Source organism: Salvelinus alpinus, chromosome 11 (assembly GCF_045679555.1).
Source record: "Salvelinus alpinus chromosome 11, SLU_Salpinus.1, whole genome shotgun sequence".
In the NCBI taxonomy this organism is placed as follows: Eukaryota; Metazoa; Chordata; class Actinopteri; order Salmoniformes; family Salmonidae; genus Salvelinus; species Salvelinus alpinus.
This window is the reverse complement of record NC_092096.1, coordinates 5,052,162-5,069,437: the sequence shown is the minus strand read 5'-3', so window position 1 is coordinate 5,069,437 and position 17,276 is coordinate 5,052,162. Positions and strand designations below refer to the sequence as shown.

General features: G+C 49.4%; 1 protein-coding gene across 1 annotated transcript in view; it reads right to left on the bottom strand.

Annotated features, from left to right (window-relative positions):
• Window positions 1-1,134: 1,134 nt before the first annotated feature.
• Window positions 1,135-17,276, bottom strand: part of tbc1d30 (TBC1 domain family, member 30) — a 60,177-nt gene continuing 44,035 nt past the window's right edge. The window contains 4 exon segments of the mRNA XM_071331580.1: window positions 1,135-5,204; window positions 5,206-5,873; window positions 7,324-7,527; window positions 14,579-14,718. Of these exon segments, the coding sequence (XP_071187681.1) occupies window positions 3,162-5,204; window positions 5,206-5,873; window positions 7,324-7,527; window positions 14,579-14,718 (3,055 nt within the window). The 3' untranslated portion in view covers window positions 1,135-3,161.

The following is a 17,276-nucleotide window of genomic DNA, read 5'->3' as shown; positions in this document are numbered from 1 at the left end:
AGTGTGATACGGTCTACAGTGTTATACAGTCTACAGTGGTATATGGTCTGAGTTCAGAGCTACTTTTACATTTCAAGCTCGTATTGGGCGAGACGGTCAACCTGTAGCCTGGAAGCTCTGCGTTACAGTCTCAGACGGTCAACCTGTAGCCTGGAAGCTCTGCGTTACAGTCTCAGACGGTCAACCTGTAGCCTGGAAGCTCTGCGTTACAGTCTCAGACGGTCAACCTGTAGCCTGGAAGCTCTGCGTTACAGTCTCAGACGGTCAACCTGTAGCCTGGAAGCTCTGCGTTACAGTCTCAGACGGTCAACCTGTAGCCTGGAAGCTCTGCGTTACAGTCTCAGACGGTCAACCTGTAGCCTGGAAGCTCTGCGTTACAGTCTCAGACGGTCAACCTGTAGCCTGGAAGCTCTGCGTTACAGTCTCAGACGGTCAACCTGTAGCCTGGAAGCTCTGCGTTACAGTCTCAGACGGTCAACCTGTAGCCTGGAAGCTCTGCGTTACAGTCTCAGGCGGTCAACCTGTAGCCTGGAAGCTCTGCGTTACAGTCTCAGGCGGTCAACCTGTAGCCTGGAAGCTCTGCGTTACAGTCTCAGGCGGTCAACCTGTAGCCTGGAAGCTCTGCGTTACAGTCTCAGGCGGTCAACCTGTAGCCTGGAAGCTCTGCGTTACAGTCTCAGACGGTCAACCTGTAGCCTGGAAGCTCTGCGTTACAGTCTCAGACGGTCAACCTGTAGCCTGGAAGCTCTGCGTTACAGTCTCAGACGGTCAACCTGTAGCCTGGAAGCTCTGCGTTACAGTCTCAGACGGTCACCCTGTAGCGTGGAAGCTCTGCGTTACAGTCTCAGACGGTCACCCTGTAGCGTGGAAGCTCTGCGTTACAGTCTCAGACGGTCAACCTGTAGCGTGGAAGCTCTGCGTTACAGTCTCAGACGGTCAACCTGTAGCGTGGAAGCTCTGCGTTACAGTCTCAGACGGTCAACCTGTAGCGTGGAAGCTCTGCGTTACAGTCTCAGACGGTCACCCTGTAGCGTGGAAGCTCTGCGTTACAGTCTCAGAACGTTGACAGTTTATAGGCAACCCTTCCAGATTGAATGGAGCTCAAACCAAGAGGAAATCACACAGATGACAACATCCTTTCACATTCTTTATTAGGAGTGCAGTGACCTCTGAACCCAGACCATTCTGGTGTCATTTACCAACAATACAACCAGATCATTGACAGACTGTAGAGAACAATACAACCAGATCAATGACATGATATGGTCTATGGATCTTTTAGTATGGCGTCTTACTGTGGAGAGACATTTGACAGGAAGTAACAGGTAGACAGGAAGTGGAAACAGAAATGAGCTGAGAGGAGGAAGGAGCTGAAGGTTTCAACATTGTGTTATGGTGAAGAGAACTTGACCTGGAAAAGAAGGTGAGTGGACAGAGATGTCCCATGATGAGGTTGAACCAGACAGACCCAGCTTCCAGCAGGGGGGGATGACTACAACATAGTGGGTTAAATAGCAGCTCTTCTTCTCCCGGTGGTTGAGAGGGGAGTTGTTCAACCAGACAGACCCAGTATACAGCTTCCAGCAGGGGGGGATGACTACAACATAGTGGGTTAAATAGCAGCTCTTCTTCTCCCGGTGGTTGAGAGGGGACAGACCCAGTATACAGCTTCCAGCAGGGGGGGATGACTACAACATAGTGGGTTAAATAGCAGGTCTTCTTCTCCCGGTGGTTGAGAGGGGACAGACCCAGTACACAGCTTCCAGCAGGGGGGGATAACTACAACATAGTGGGTTATATAGCAGGTCTTCCTCTCCCGGTGGTTGAGAGGGGAGTTGTTCAACCAGACAGACCCAGTACACAGCTTCCAGCAGGGGGGGATGACTACAACATAGTGGGTTAAATAGCAGCTCTTCTTCTCCCGGTGGTTGAGAGGGGAGTTGTTCAACCAGACAGACCCAGTATACAGCTTCCAGCAGGGGGGGATGACTACAACATAGTGGGTTAAATAGCAGCTCTTCTTCTCCCGGTGGTTGAGAGGGGAGTTGTTCAGACCCAGTACACAGCTTCCAGCAGGGGGGGATGACTACAACATAGTGGGTTATATAGCAGCTCTTCTTCTCCCAGTAGTTGAGAGGGGAGTTGTTCAACCAGACAGACCCAGTACACAGCTTCCAGCAGGGGGGGATGACTACAACATAGTGGGTTACAGAGAGTCCCCTACACTGTGAAGAGTTAAGGGTCTACCTACAGCAGTGGATCAGACCACAGCTGATACTGACGATGCCCGTTTCTCTCAGGTACAGTTCCCCCCCCCACAATGCCACAGATCCAGACCATTAGAGAGAATCAGGCTGTATCTCCCAGAGCCAGTCAGTCAGAGAGAATCAGGCTGTATCTACCAGAGCCAGTCAGTCAGAGAGAATCAGGCTGTATCTACCAGAGCCAGTCAGTCAGAGAGAATCAGGCTGTATCTCCCAGAGCCAGTCAGTCAGAGAGAATCAGGCTGTATCTACCAGAGCCAGTCAGTCAGAGAGAATCAGGCTGTATCTCCCAGAGCCAGTCAGTCAGAGAGAATCAGGCTGTATCTCCCAGAGCCAGCCAGTCAGAGAGAATCAGGCTGTATCTACCGAAGCCAGTCAGTCAGAGAGAATCAGGCTATATCTACCAGAGCCAGTCAGTCAGAGAGAATCAGGCTGTATCTCCCAGAGCCAGTCAGTCAGAGAGAATCAGGCTGTATCTCCCAGAGCCAGTCAGTCAGAGAGAATCAGGCTGTATCTCCCAGAGCCAGTCAGTCAGAGAGAATCAGGCTGTATCTCCCAGAGCCAGTCAGTCAGAGAGAATCAGGCTGTATCTCCCAGAGCCAGTCAGTCAGAGAGAATCAGGCTGTATCTCCCGAAGCCAGTCAGTCAGAGAGAATCAGGCTATATCTACCAGAGCCAGTCAGTCAGAGAGAATCAGGCTGTATCTCCCAGAGCCAGTCAGTCAGGGAGAATCAGGCTGTATCTCCCAGAGCCAGTCAGTCAGAGAGAATCAGGCTGTATCTCCCAGAGCCAGTCAGTCAGGCTGTATCTCCCAGAGCCAGTCAGTCAGGCTGTATCTCCCAGAGCCAGTCAGTCAGGCTGTATCTCCTAGAGCCAGTCAGTCAGTCAGCGTGGCCTCTAGCGCCTCCTGGTGGAGAGAGTGGAGGACATGCGGTTCAAGCTGAGCTGAGGGAAGTGAACTGTGGGGGTTCTGGCTGTGGGACCGTAGAGGCCCAGGTTACGGGCTGCAGCTGATCTCCTGTGCTGTTTGACACTGGGGAAGGGGGAGAACAACACCTGCTGGGGGGTGGCCCTGGGCTGGTCCTGGGGCATGGAGGGGCAGGAGAGAGGGAGGGAGGGGGATAGCGGTGTACCAGGAGTATGGGGGCTAGAGGGGGTACCAGGGGTGTGGGGGTTAGAGGGGGTAACAGGAGTACATGGGGTGTGGGGGTTAGAGGGGGTAACATGGGGGTTAGAGGGGGTAACAGGAGTAGGGGGGTTAGTGAGGGTAACAGGGCTACCAGGGGTGTGGGGGTTAGAGGGGGTAACAGGAGTAGGGGGGTTAGAGGGGGTAACATGGGGGTTAGAGGGGGTAACAGGAGTAGGGGGGTTAGTGAGGGTAACAGGGCTACCAGGGGTGTGGGGGTTAGAGGGGGTAACAGGAGTAGGGGGGTTAGAGGGGGTAACAGGAGTAGGGGGGTTAGTGAGGGTAACAGGGCTACCAGGGGTGTGGGGGTTAGAGGGGGTAACAGGAGTAGGGGGGTTAGAGGGGGTAACATGGGGGTTAGAGGGGGTAACAGGAGTAGGGGGGTTAGTGAGGGTAACAGGGCTACCAGGAGTAGGGGGGTTAGAGGGGGTAACATGGGGGTTAGAGGGGGTAACAGGAGTAGGGGGGTTAGTGAGGGTAACAGGGCTACCAGGAGTAGGGGGGTTAGAGGGGGTAACAGGGGAGTGTCTCATACAGTAGATGCTCAGAGAGGAGACTGAAGGGTCAGACTGTTGACCGTGGTGGTGGTGGTGTGATGAGGGTGGTCGAGGAAGAGGAGGCAGGACAGGCAGCTCTGGGATGGTGGGAGAGGAGGGTCGTGTGTCTGGGTCAGTCTCTCTAGGAGAGAGTAGTGGAGGTGGGGTCTGGTTTAGTTCTGATCCAGAGTCCAGCTCTAGAGACACCAGATGCTCCTCCTCTTCCACCACAGCTGGCTCCTCCTCTTCCACCACAGCTGGCTCCTCCTCTTCCACCACAGCTGGCTCCTCCTCTTCCACCACAGCTGGCTCCTCCTCTTCCACCACAGCTGGCTCCTCCTCTTCCACCACAGCTGGCTTCTCCTTACTGGAGGCCTGGGCAGGAGACACAGGGAGGTGACTACCCTTTTCATCATCAGCCTTTCCCTCACCCACTCCATCTCTCTGTCTGTCCTCCTCCGTCTGATGAGGGTGTCTGTCCTCCTCCTCCGTCTGATGAGGGCGTCTGTCCTCCTCCTCCGTCTGATGAGGGCGTCTGTCCTCCTCCTCCGTCTGATGAGGGCGTCTGTCCTCCTCCTCCGTCTGATGAGGGCGTCTGTCCTCCTCCTCCTCCGTCTGATGAGGGCGTCTGTCCTCCTCCTCCTCCGTCTGATGAGGGCGTCTGTCCTCCTCCTCCTCCTCCTCCGTCTGATGAGGGCGTCTGTCCTCCTCCTCCTCCTCCGTCTGATGAGGGCGTCTGTCCTCCTCCTCCTCCTCCGTCTGATGAGGGTGTCTGTCCTCCTCCTCCTCCTCCGTCTGATGAGGGTGTCTGTCCTCCTCCTCCGTCTGATGAGGGTGTCTGTCCTCCTCCTCCGTCTGATGAGGGTGTCTGTCCTCCTCCTCCGTCTGATGAGGGTGTCTGTCCTCCTCCTCCGTCTGATGAGGGTGTCTGTCCTCCTCCTCCGTCTGATGAGGGTGTCTGTCCTCCTCCTCCGTCTGATGAGGGTGTCTGTCCTCCTCCTCCGTCTGATGAGGGCGTCTGTCCTCCTCCTCCGTCTGATGAGGGCGTCTGTCCTCCTCCTCCGTCTGATGAGGGCGTCTGTCCTCCTCCTCCTCTGTCTGATGAGGGCGTCTGTCCTCCTCCTCCTCCGTCTGATGAGGGTGTCTGTCCTCCTCCTCCTCCTCCGTCTGATGAGGGCGTCTGTCCTCCTCCTCAATCTGATGAGGGTGTCTGTCCTCCTCCTCCGTCTGATGAGGGCGTCTGTCCTCCTCCTCCTCTGTCTGATGAGGGCGTCTGTCCCTCCTCCTCCTCTGTCTGATGAGGGTGTCTGTCCTCCTCCTCTGTCTGATGAGGGCGTCTGTCCTCCTCCTCTGTCTGATGAGGGCGTCTGTCCTCCTCCTCCTCCTCCGTCTGATGAGGGTGTCTGTCCTCCTCCTCTGTCTGATGAGGGTGTCTGTCCTCCTCCTCCGTCTGATGAGGGTGTCTGTCCTCCTCCTCCGTCTGATGAGGGTGTCTGTCCTCCTCCTCCGTCTGATGAGGGTGTCTGTCCTCCTCCTCCGTCTGGTGAGGGCGTCTGTCCTCCATGTCTCCAAACCCTAGCTGTACCCGTGCCCGGGCTATGTTCCTGCGGTGGGCACGTACGTGGGCGCGCCAGGGGGACCCCGCCCTGCTCTGACAGTCTTCAGCCTGAGATACCAGTCTGTTCCTCCCCCTCTCCCCGCTAGGGGTGGGGCCAGGGGTGGCAGGGCTGGACTGTGCCTGGGGCAGGGGGACACCTCGCAGGCTGGAGGGAGAGGAGGGAGGCTGTTTCAGGCTGGTGGTCCTGGGCTTCCTGCCCAGCAACAGGTGGTTGACGACAGGAGAAGGATGGAGCTGAGATGCTAACACACTGGTGGCTGGACATCTATCTGCAGATAGAACACACACAGGTCAGTCTATGCTCTGTCTGCACACTGCAGCAGCAGGACAATAATAGCACCATAGCATGACATGATTATAAAGAGGATTCCACATACAGCAATAAGAACATCTAGCATTAAGACACCATTCTGGCTGTGCCCCAGCCTCAGACCTCAGCACAGAGCTTACATTTCTCATGGGGAACAAGATGAGGAAGCTTACGGACTTACAGAAAATACTGCTTTGGGTTATAAGGAGCTTTGAGTCCTGATTACTGAAGACAAAACACATCTGGGAGTTAGAAAAATAGTTTGGGGGAATAGAAGCTCGGGAAGCCAAATCCAATGGAAGTCTGTTACACAAATAGTATTAAATAGTAATAGATTCCTATTAGGTGATGCCGTGTTTAGATGGACAGCCACCAGGCCAGGCAGACCGGCAGCCACCAGGCCAGGCAGACCGGCAGCCACCAGGCCAGGCAGACCGGCAGCCACCAGGCCAGGCAGACCGGCAGCCACCAGGCCAGGCAGACCGGCAGCCACCAGGCCAGGCAGACCGGCAGCCACCAGGCCAGGCAGACCGGCAGCCACCAGGCCAGGCAGACCGGCAGCCACCAGGCTAGGCAGACCGGCAGCCACCAGGCCAGGCAGACCGGCAGCCACCAGGCCAGGCAGACCGGCAGCCACCAGGCCAGGCAGACCGGCAGCCACCAGGCCAGGCAGACCGGCAGCCACCAGGCCAGGCAGACCGGCAGCCACCAGGCCAGACAGACCGGCAGCCACCAGGCCAGACAGACTGACAGCCACCAGGCACCTGTGTGTATATACAGCTGCCTGGCCTGTTGTTGTGTAGAGTTGACAGTGTGTGTGTTTTACCTGTGTGTATGTACAGCTGCCTGGCCTGTCTGCTAAATGACTTAAATGTAAATGTAATGTAATGTTGTTGTGTAGAGTTGACAGTGTGTGTGTTTTACCTGTGTGTATGTACAGCTGCCTGGCCTGTTGTTGTGTAGAGTTGACAGTGTGTGTGTGTTATCTGTGTGTATGTACAGCTGCCTGGCCTGTTGTTGTGTAGAGTTGACAGTGTGTGTGTGTTATCTGTGTGTATGTACAGCTGCCTGGCCTGTTGTTGTGTAGAGTTGACAGTGTGTGTGTGTTATCTGTGTGTATGTACAGCTGCCTGGCCTGTTGTTGCGTAGAGTTGACAGTGTGTGTGTGTTATCTGTGTGTATGTACAGCTGCCTGGCCTGTTGTTGTGTAGAGTTGACAGTGTGTGTGTGTTACCTGTGTGTATATACAGCTGCCTGGCCTGTTGTTGTGTAGAGTTGACAGTGTGTGTGTGTGTGTGTATGTACAGCTGCCTGGCCTGTTGTTGTGTAGAGTTGACAGTGTGTGTTACCTGTGTGTATATACAGCTGCCTGGCCTGTTGTTGTGTAGAGTTGACAGTGTGTGTGTTACCTGTGTGGATGTACAGCTGCCTGGCCTGTTGTTGCTGATGTCTCTTGATACGTGAGTATTGTTTCTTCAGAGCTCTGATGTCAGTACTCATCCTCTCCTGCAACATGCTGTTGATGGCCGCTTGATGCTCTGCCCTGCCGCCACCGTCCACCGCCCCGGGACTCAGGTCGGCCATGTTCCCTCCCTGCTCCACCCCACGCTGCTCTGGAGAGGAGAGATTCAAATAGCACCTGGTAAATCCAAGCAGAAACGACCTCGGTGTCGACACCATGTAGAGAGACACATTCCTGTGTTTTCAGGTCTGACATCAACAGCAGCTGACATGACACCTTCCCAGAAAACCCTGCTTCTACTACATTATTAAACTAATGGACATGGAGGAGAGAGCAGGACTCTAGGTCTATATACACTGTCTTCTACTACATTAAACTAATGGACCCGGAGGAGAGAGCAGGACTCTAGGTCTATATACACTGTCTACTACTACATTAAACTAATGGACCTGGAGGAGAGAGCAGGACTCTAGGTCTATATACACTGTCTACTACTACATTAAACTAATGGACCTGGAGGAGGAGAGAGCAGGACTCTAGGTCTATATACACTGTCTTCTACTACATTAAACTAATGGACCTGGAGGAGAGAGCAGGACTCTAGGTCTATATACACTGTCTTCTACTACATTAAACTAATGGACCTGGAGGAGAGAGCAGGACTCTAGGTCTATATACACTGTCTACTACTACATTAAACTAATGGACCTGGAGGAGAGAGCAGGACTCTAGGTCTATATACACTGTCTACTACTACATTAAACTAATGGACCTGGAGGAGGAGAGAGCAGGACTCTAGGTCTATATACACTGTCTACTACTACATTAAACTAATGGACCTGGAGGAGGAGAGAGCAGGACTCTAGGTCTATATACACTGTCTACTACTACATTAAACTAATGGACCCGGAGGAGAGAGCAGGACTCTAGTTCTATATACACTGTCTACTACTACATTAAACTAATGGACCTGGAGGAGAGAGCAGGACTCCAGGTCTATATACACTGTCTTCTACTACATTAAACTAATGGACCTGGAGGAGAGAGCAGGACTCTAGGTCTATATACACTGTCTACTACATTATTAAACTAATGGACCTGGAGGAGAGAGCAGGACTCTAGGTCTATATACACTGTCTACTACTACATTAAACTAATGGACCCGGAGGAGAGAGCAGGACTCTAGGTCTATATACACTGTCTACTACTACATTAAACTAATGGACCTGGAGGAGAGAGCAGGACTCTAGGTCTATATACACTGTCTACTACTACATTAAACTAATGGACCTGGAGGAGAGAGCAGGACTCTAGGTCTATATACACTGTCTTCTACTACATTAAACTAATGGACCCGGAGGAGAGAGCAGGACTCTAGGTCTATATACACTGTCTTCTACTACATTAAACTAATGGACCTGGAGGAGGAGAGAGCAGGACTCTAGGTCTATATACACTGTCTTCTACTACATTAAACTAATGGACCTGGAGGAGAGAGCAGGACTCTAGGTCTATATACACTGTCTTCTACTACATTAAACTAATGGACCTGGAGGAGAGAGCAGGACTCTAGGTCTATATACACTGTCTACTACTACATTAAACTAATGGACCTGGAGGAGAGAGCAGGACTCTAGGTCTATATACACTGTCTACTACTACATTAAACTAATGGACCTGGAGGAGGAGAGAGCAGGACTCTAGGTCTATATACACTGTCTTCTACTACATTAAACTAATGGACCTGGAGGAGAGAGCAGGACTCTAGGTCTATATACACTGTCTTCTACTACATTAAACTAATGGACCTGGAGGAGGAGAGAGCAGGACTCTAGGTCTATATACACTGTCTTCTACTACATTAAACTAATGGACCTGGAGGAGGAGAGAGCAGGACTCTAGGTCTATATACACTGTCTTCTACTACATTAAACTAATGGACCCGGAGGAGGAGAGAGCAGGACTCTAGGTCTATATACACTGTCTACTACTACATTAAACTAATGGACCCGGAGGAGAGAGCAGGACTCTAGGTCTATATACACTGTCTTCTACTACATTAAACTAATGGACCCGGAGGAGAGAGCAGGACTCTAGGTCTATATACACTGTCTACTACTACATTAAACTAATGGACCTGGAGGAGAGAGCAGGACTCTAGGTCTATATACACTGTCTTCTACTACATTAAACTAATGGACCTGGAGGAGAGAGCAGGACTCTAGGTCTATATACACTGTCTTCTACTACATTAAACTAATGGACCTGGAGGAGGAGAGAGCAGGACTCTAGGTCTATATACACTGTCTACTACTACATTAAACTAATGGACCTGGAGGAGAGAGCAGGACTCTAGGTCTATATACACTGTCTTCTACTACATTAAACTAATGGACCCGGAGGAGAGAGCAGGACTCTAGGTCTATATACACTGTCTACTACTACATTAAACTAATGGACCTGGAGGAGGAGAGAGCAGGACTCTAGGTCTATATACACTGTCTACTACTACATTAAACTAATGGACCTGGAGGAGAGAGCAGGACTCTAGGTCTATATACACTGTCTACTACTACATTAAACTAATGGACCTGGAGGATGAGAGAGCAGGACTCTAGGTCTATATACACTGTCTTCTACTACATTAAACTAATGGACCTGGAGGAGGAGAGAGCAGGACTCTAGGTCTATATACACTGTCTACTACTACATTAAACTAATGGACCTGGAGGATGAGAGAGCAGGACTCTAGGTCTATATACACTGTCTTCTACTACATTAAACTAATGGACCTGGAGGAGAGAGCAGGACTCTAGGTCTATATACACTGTCTTCTACTACATTAAACTAATGGACCCGGAGGAGAGAGCAGGACTCTAGGTCTATATACACTGTCTACTACTACATTAAACTAATGGACCTGGAGGAGAGAGCAGGACTCTAGGTCTATATACACTGTCTTCTACTACATTAAACTAATGGACCTGGAGGAGAGAGCAGGACTCTAGGTCTATATACACTGTCTTCTACTACATTAAACTAATGGACCTGGAGGAAGAGAGAGCAGGACTCTAGGTCTATATACACTGTCTTCTACTACATTAAACTAATGGACCCGGAGGAGAGAGCAGGACTCTAGGTCTATATACACTGTCTACTACTACATTAAACTAATGGACCTGGAGGAGGAGAGAGCAGGACTCTAGGTCTATATACACTGTCTACTACTACATTAAACTAATGGACCTGGAGGAGGAGAGAGCAGGACTCTAGGTCTATATACACTGTCTACTACTACATTAAACTAATGGACCTGGAGGAGGAGAGAGCAGGACTCTAGGTCTATATACACTGTCTACTACTACATTAAACTAATGGACCTGGAGGAGGAGAGAGCAGGACTCTAGGTCTATATACACTGTCTTCTACTACATTAAACTAATGGACCTGGAGGAGAGAGCAGGACTCTAGGTCTATATACACTGTCTACTACTACATTAAACTAATGGACCTGGAGGAGGAGAGAGCAGGACTCTAGGTCTATATACACTGTCTTCTACTACATTAAACTAATGGACCTGGAGGAGAGAGCAGGACTCTAGGTCTATATACACTGTCTTCTACTACATTAAACTAATGGACCCGGAGGAGAGAGCAGGACTCTAGGTCTATATACACTGTCTACTACTACATTAAACTAATGGACCTGGAGGAGAGAGCAGGACTCTAGGTCTATATACACTGTCTTCTACTACATTAAACTAATGGACCTGGAGGAGAGAGCAGGACTCTAGGTCTATATACACTGTCTACTACTACATTAAACTAATGGACCTGGAGGAGGAGAGAGCAGGACTCTAGGTCTATATACACTGTCTACTACTACATTACACTAATGGACCTGGAGGAGGAGAGAGCAGGACTCTAGGTCTATATACACTGTCTTCTACTACATTAAACTAATGGACCTGGAGGAGAGAGCAGGACTCTAGGTCTATATACACTGTCTACTACTACATTAAACTAATGGACCTGGAGGAGGAGAGAGCAGGACTCTAGGTCTATATACACTGTCTTCTACTACATTAAACTAATGGACCTGGAGGAGAGAGCAGGACTCTAGGTCTATATACACTGTCTACTACTACATTAAACTAATGGACCCGGAGGAGAGAGCAGGACTCTAGGTCTATATACACTGTCTTCTACTACATTAAACTAATGGACCTGGAGGAGAGAGCAGGACTCTAGGTCTATATACACTGTCTTCTACTACATTAAACTAATGGACCCGGAGGAGAGAGCAGGACTCTAGGTCTATATACACTGTCTTCTACTACATTAAACTAATGGACCCGGAGGAGAGAGCAGGACTCTAGGTCTATATACACTGTCTACTACTACATTAAACTAATGGACCTGGAGGAGAGAGCAGGACTCTAGGTCTATATACACTGTCTTCTACTACATTAAACTAATGGACCTGGAGGAGAGAGCAGGACTCTAGGTCTATATACACTGTCTTCTACTACATTAAACTAATGGACCTGGAGGAGAGAGCAGGACTCTAGGTCTATATACACTGTCTACTACTACATTAAACTAATGGACCCGGAGGAGAGAGCAGGACTCTAGGTCTATATACACTGTCTTCTACTACATTAAACTAACGGACCTGGAGGAGAGAGCAGGACTCTAGGTCTATATACACTGTCTACTACTACATTAAACTAATGGACCCGGAGGAGAGAGCAGGACTCTAGGTCTATATACACTGTCTTCTACTACATTAAACTAATGGACCTGAAGGAGAGAGCAGGACTCTAGGTCTATATACACTGTCTACTACTACATTAAACTAATGGACCCGGAGAAGAGAGCAGGACTCTAGGTCTATATACACTGTCTACTACTACATTAAACTAATGGACCCGGAGGAGAGAGCAGGACTCTAGGTCTATATACACTGTCTTCTACTACATTAAACTAATGGACCTGGAGGAGGAGAGAGCAGGACTCTAGGTCTATATACACTGTCTACTACTACATTAAACTAATGGACCCGGAGGAGAGAGCAGGACTCTAGGTCTATATACACTGTCTACTACTACATTAAACTAATGGACCTGGAGGAGAGAGCAGGACTCTAGGTCTATATACACTGTCTTCTACTACATTAAACTAATGGACCTGAAGGAGAGAGCAGGACTCTAGGTCTATATACACTGTCTACTACTACATTAAACTAATGGACCTGGAGGAGGAGAGAGCAGGACTCTAGGTCTATATACACTGTCTACTACTACATTAAACTAACGGACCTGGAGGAGAGAGCAGGACTCTAGGTCTATATACACTGTCTACTACTACATTAAACTAATGGACCTGGAGGAGAGAGCAGGACTCTAGGTCTATATACACTGTCTACTACTACATTAAACTAATGGACCTGGAGGAGAGAGCAGGACTCTAGGTCTATATACACTGTCTTCTACTACATTAAACTAATGGACCTGGAGGAGAGAGCAGGACTCTAGGTCTATATACACTGTCTTCTACTACATTAAACTAATGGACCTGGAGGAGAGAGCAGGACTCTAGGTCTATATACACTGTCTTCTACTACATTAAACTAATGGACCCGGAGGAGAGAGCAGGACTCTAGGTCTATATACACTGTCTACTACTACATTAAACTAATGGACCTGGAGGAGGAGAGAGCAGGACTCTAGGTCTATATACACTGTCTTCTACTACATTAAACTAATGGACCTGGAGGAGAGAGCAGGACTCTAGGTCTATATACACTGTCTTCTACTACATTAAACTAATGGACCTGGAGGAGGAGAGAGCAGGACTCTAGGTCTATATACACTGTCTTCTACTACATTAAACTAATGGACCCGGAGGAGAGAGCAGGACTCTAGGTCTATATACACTGTCTACTACTACATTAAACTAACGGACCTGGAGGAGAGAGCAGGACTCTAGGTCTATATACACTGTCTACTACTACATTAAACTAATGGACCTGGAGGAGAGAGCAGGACTCTAGGTCTATATACACTGTCTACTACTACATTAAACTAACGGACCTGGAGGAGAGAGCAGGACTCTAGGTCTATATACACTGTCTACTACTACATTAAACTAATGGACCTGGAGGAGAGAGCAGGACTCTAGGTCTATATACACTGTCTACTACTACATTAAACTAATGGACCTGGAGGAGGAGAGAGCAGGACTCTAGGTCTATATACACTGTCTACTACTACATTAAACTAATGGACCTGGAGGAGAGAGCAGGACTCTAGGTCTATATACACTGTCTACTACTACATTAAACTAATGGACCTGGAGGAGGAGAGAGCAGGACTCTAGGTCTATATACACTGTCTTCTACTACATTAAACTAATGGACCTGGAGGAGAGAGCAGGACTCTAGGTCTATATACACTGTCTACTACTACATTAAACTAATGGACCTGGAGGAGAGAGCAGGACTCTAGGTCTATATACACTGTCTTCTACTACATTAAACTAATGGACCTGGAGGAGAGAGCAGGACTCTAGGTCTATATACACTGTCTACTACTACATTAAACTAAAGGACCTGGAGGAGAGAGCAGGACTCTAGGTCTATATACACTGTCTTCTACTACATTAAACTAATGGACCCGGAGGAGAGAGCAGGACTCTAGGTCTATATACACTGTCTTCTACTACATTAAACTAATGGACCTGGAGGAGGAGAGAGCAGGACTCTAGGTCTATATACACTGTCTACTACTACATTAAACTAATGGACCTGGAGGAGAGAGCAGGACTCTAGGTCTATATACACTGTCTTCTACTACATTAAACTAATGGACCTGGAGGAGAGAGCAGGACTCTAGGTCTATATACAATGTCTACTACTACATTAAACTAATGGACCTGGAGGAGAGAGCAGGACTCTAGGTCTATATACACTGTCTTCTACTACATTAAACTAATGGACCTGGAGGAGAGAGCAGGACTCTAGGTCTATATACACTGTCTTCTACTACATTAAACTAATGGACCTGGAGGAGGAGAGAGCAGGACTCTAGGTCTATATACACTGTCTTCTACTACATTAAACTAATGGACCTGGAGGAGAGAGCAGGACTCTAGGTCTATATACACTGTCTTCTATTAAAGAGGTCAGGGGTCAGACCAACCTTTGATGTGTCTCTGGTACCGCTGTAGTTCTGGAGCTAACAGCCCCCCCAGTGGACCCAAACATCCCAACGCTGCCGTCACCACTGCATCTTCATCTTCATCCTCGTCTTCATCACCCTCCCAGCCACCTAGACCACCACTGGAATACAACAACATCATCACTTTACCAGCCCCAGAGACCTCCTCTGGAATACATCATCACTTTACCAGCCCCAGAGACCTCCTCTGGAATACAACATCACTTTACCAGCCCCAGAGACCTCCTCTGGAATACATCATCACTTTACCAGCCCCAGAGACCTCCTCTGGAATACAACATCATCACTTTACCAGCCTCAGAGACCTCCTCTGGAATACATCATCACTTTACCAGCCCCAGAGACCTCCTCTGGAATACATCATCACTTTACCAGCCCCAGAGACCTCCTCTGGAATACATCATCACTTTACCAGCCCCAGAGACCTCCTCTGGAATACAACATCATCACTTTACCAGCCCCAGAGACCTCCTCTGGAATACATCATCACTTTACCAGCCCCAGAGACCTCCTCTGGAATACATCATCACTTTACCAGCCCCAGAGACCTCCTCTGGAATACATCATCACTTTACCAGCCCCAGAGACCTCCTCTGGAATACATCATCACTTTACCAGCCCCAGAGACCTCCTCTGGAATACATCATCACTTTACCAGCCCCAGAGACCTCCTCTGGAATACATCATCACTTTACCAGCCCCAGAGACCTCCTCTGGAATACATCATCACTTTACCAGCCCCAGAGACCTCCTCTGGAATACATCATCACTTTACCAGCCCCAGAGACCTCCTCTGGAATACAACATCACTTTACCAGCCCCAGAGACCTCCTCTGGAATACATCATCACTTTACCAGCCCCAGAGACCTCTGGAATACAACATCACTTTACCAGCCCCAGAGACCTCTGGAATACATCATCACTTTACCAGCCCCAGAGACCTCTGGAATACAACATCACTTTACCAGCCCCAGAGACCTCCTCTGGAATACATCATCACTTTACCAGCCCCAGAGACCTCCTCTGGAATACATCATCACTTTACCAGCCCCAGAGACCTCTGGAATACAACATCACTTTACCAGCCCCAGAGACCTCTGGAATACATCATCACTTTACCAGCCCCAGAGACCTCTGGAATACAACATCACTTTACCAGCCCCAGAGACCTCCTCTGGAATACAACATCACTTTACCAGCCCCAGAGACCTCTGGAATACATCATCACTTTACCAGCCCCAGAGACCTCTGGAATACAACATCACTTTACCAGCCCCAGAGACCTCTGGAATACATCATCACTTTACCAGCCCCAGAGACCTCTGGAATACAACATCACTTTACCAGCCCCAGAGACCTCCTCTGGAATACAACATCACTTTACCAGCCCCAGAGACCTCCTCTGGAATACAACATCACTTTACCAGCCCCAGAGACCTCTGGAATACAACATCACTTTACCAGCCCCAGAGACCTCCTCTGGAATACATCATCACTTTACCAGCCCCAGAGACCTCTGGAATACAACATCACTTTACAAGCCCCAGAGACCTCTGGAATACATCATCACTTTACCAGCCCCAGAGACCTCTGGAATACAACATCACTTTACCAGCCCCAGAGACCTCTGGAATACAACATCACTTTACCAGCCCCAGAGACCTCCTCTGGAATACAACATCACTTTACCAGCCCCAGAGACCTCCTCTGGAATACATCATCACTTTACCAGCCCCAGAGACCTCCTCTGGAATACATCATCACTTTACCAGCCTCAGAGACCTCCTCTGGAATACATCATCACTTTACCAGCCCCAGAGACCTCCTCTGGAATACAACATCACTTTACCAGCCCCAGAGACCTCCTCTGGAATACATCATCACTTTACCAGCCCCAGAGACCTCCTCTGGAATACATCATCACTTTACCAGCCCCAGAGACCTCCTCTGGAATACAACATCACTTTACCAGCCCCAGAGACCTCCTCTGGAATACATCATCACTTTACCAGCCCCAGAGACCTCCTCTGGAATACAACATCACTTTACCAGCCCCAGAGACCTCCTCTGTAATACACCATCATCACTTTACCAGCCCCAGAGACCTCCTCTGGAATACAACATCACTTTACCAGCCCCAGAGACCTCCTCTGGAATACATCATCACTTTACCAGCCCCAGAGACCTCCTCTGGCATACAACATCACTTTACCAGCCCCAGAGACCTCCTCTGGAATACATCATCACTTTACCAGCCCCAGAGACCTCCTCTGGCATACAACATCACTTTACCAGCCCCAGAGACCTCCTCTGGAATACAACATCACTTTACCAGCCCCAGAGACCTCCTCTGGAATACAACATCACTTTACCAGCCCCAGAGACCTCCTCTGGAATACATCATCACTTTACCAGCCCCAGAGACCTCCTCTGGAATACATCATCATCACTTTACCAGCCCCAGAGACCTCCTCTGGAATACAACATCACTTTACCAGCCCCAGAGACCTCCTCTGTAATACAACATCATCACTTTACCAGCCCCAGAGACCTCCTCTGGAATACAACATCACTTTACCAGCCCCAGAGACCTCCTCTGGAATACATCATCATCACTTTACCAGCCTCAGAGACCTCCTCTGGAATACATCATCACTT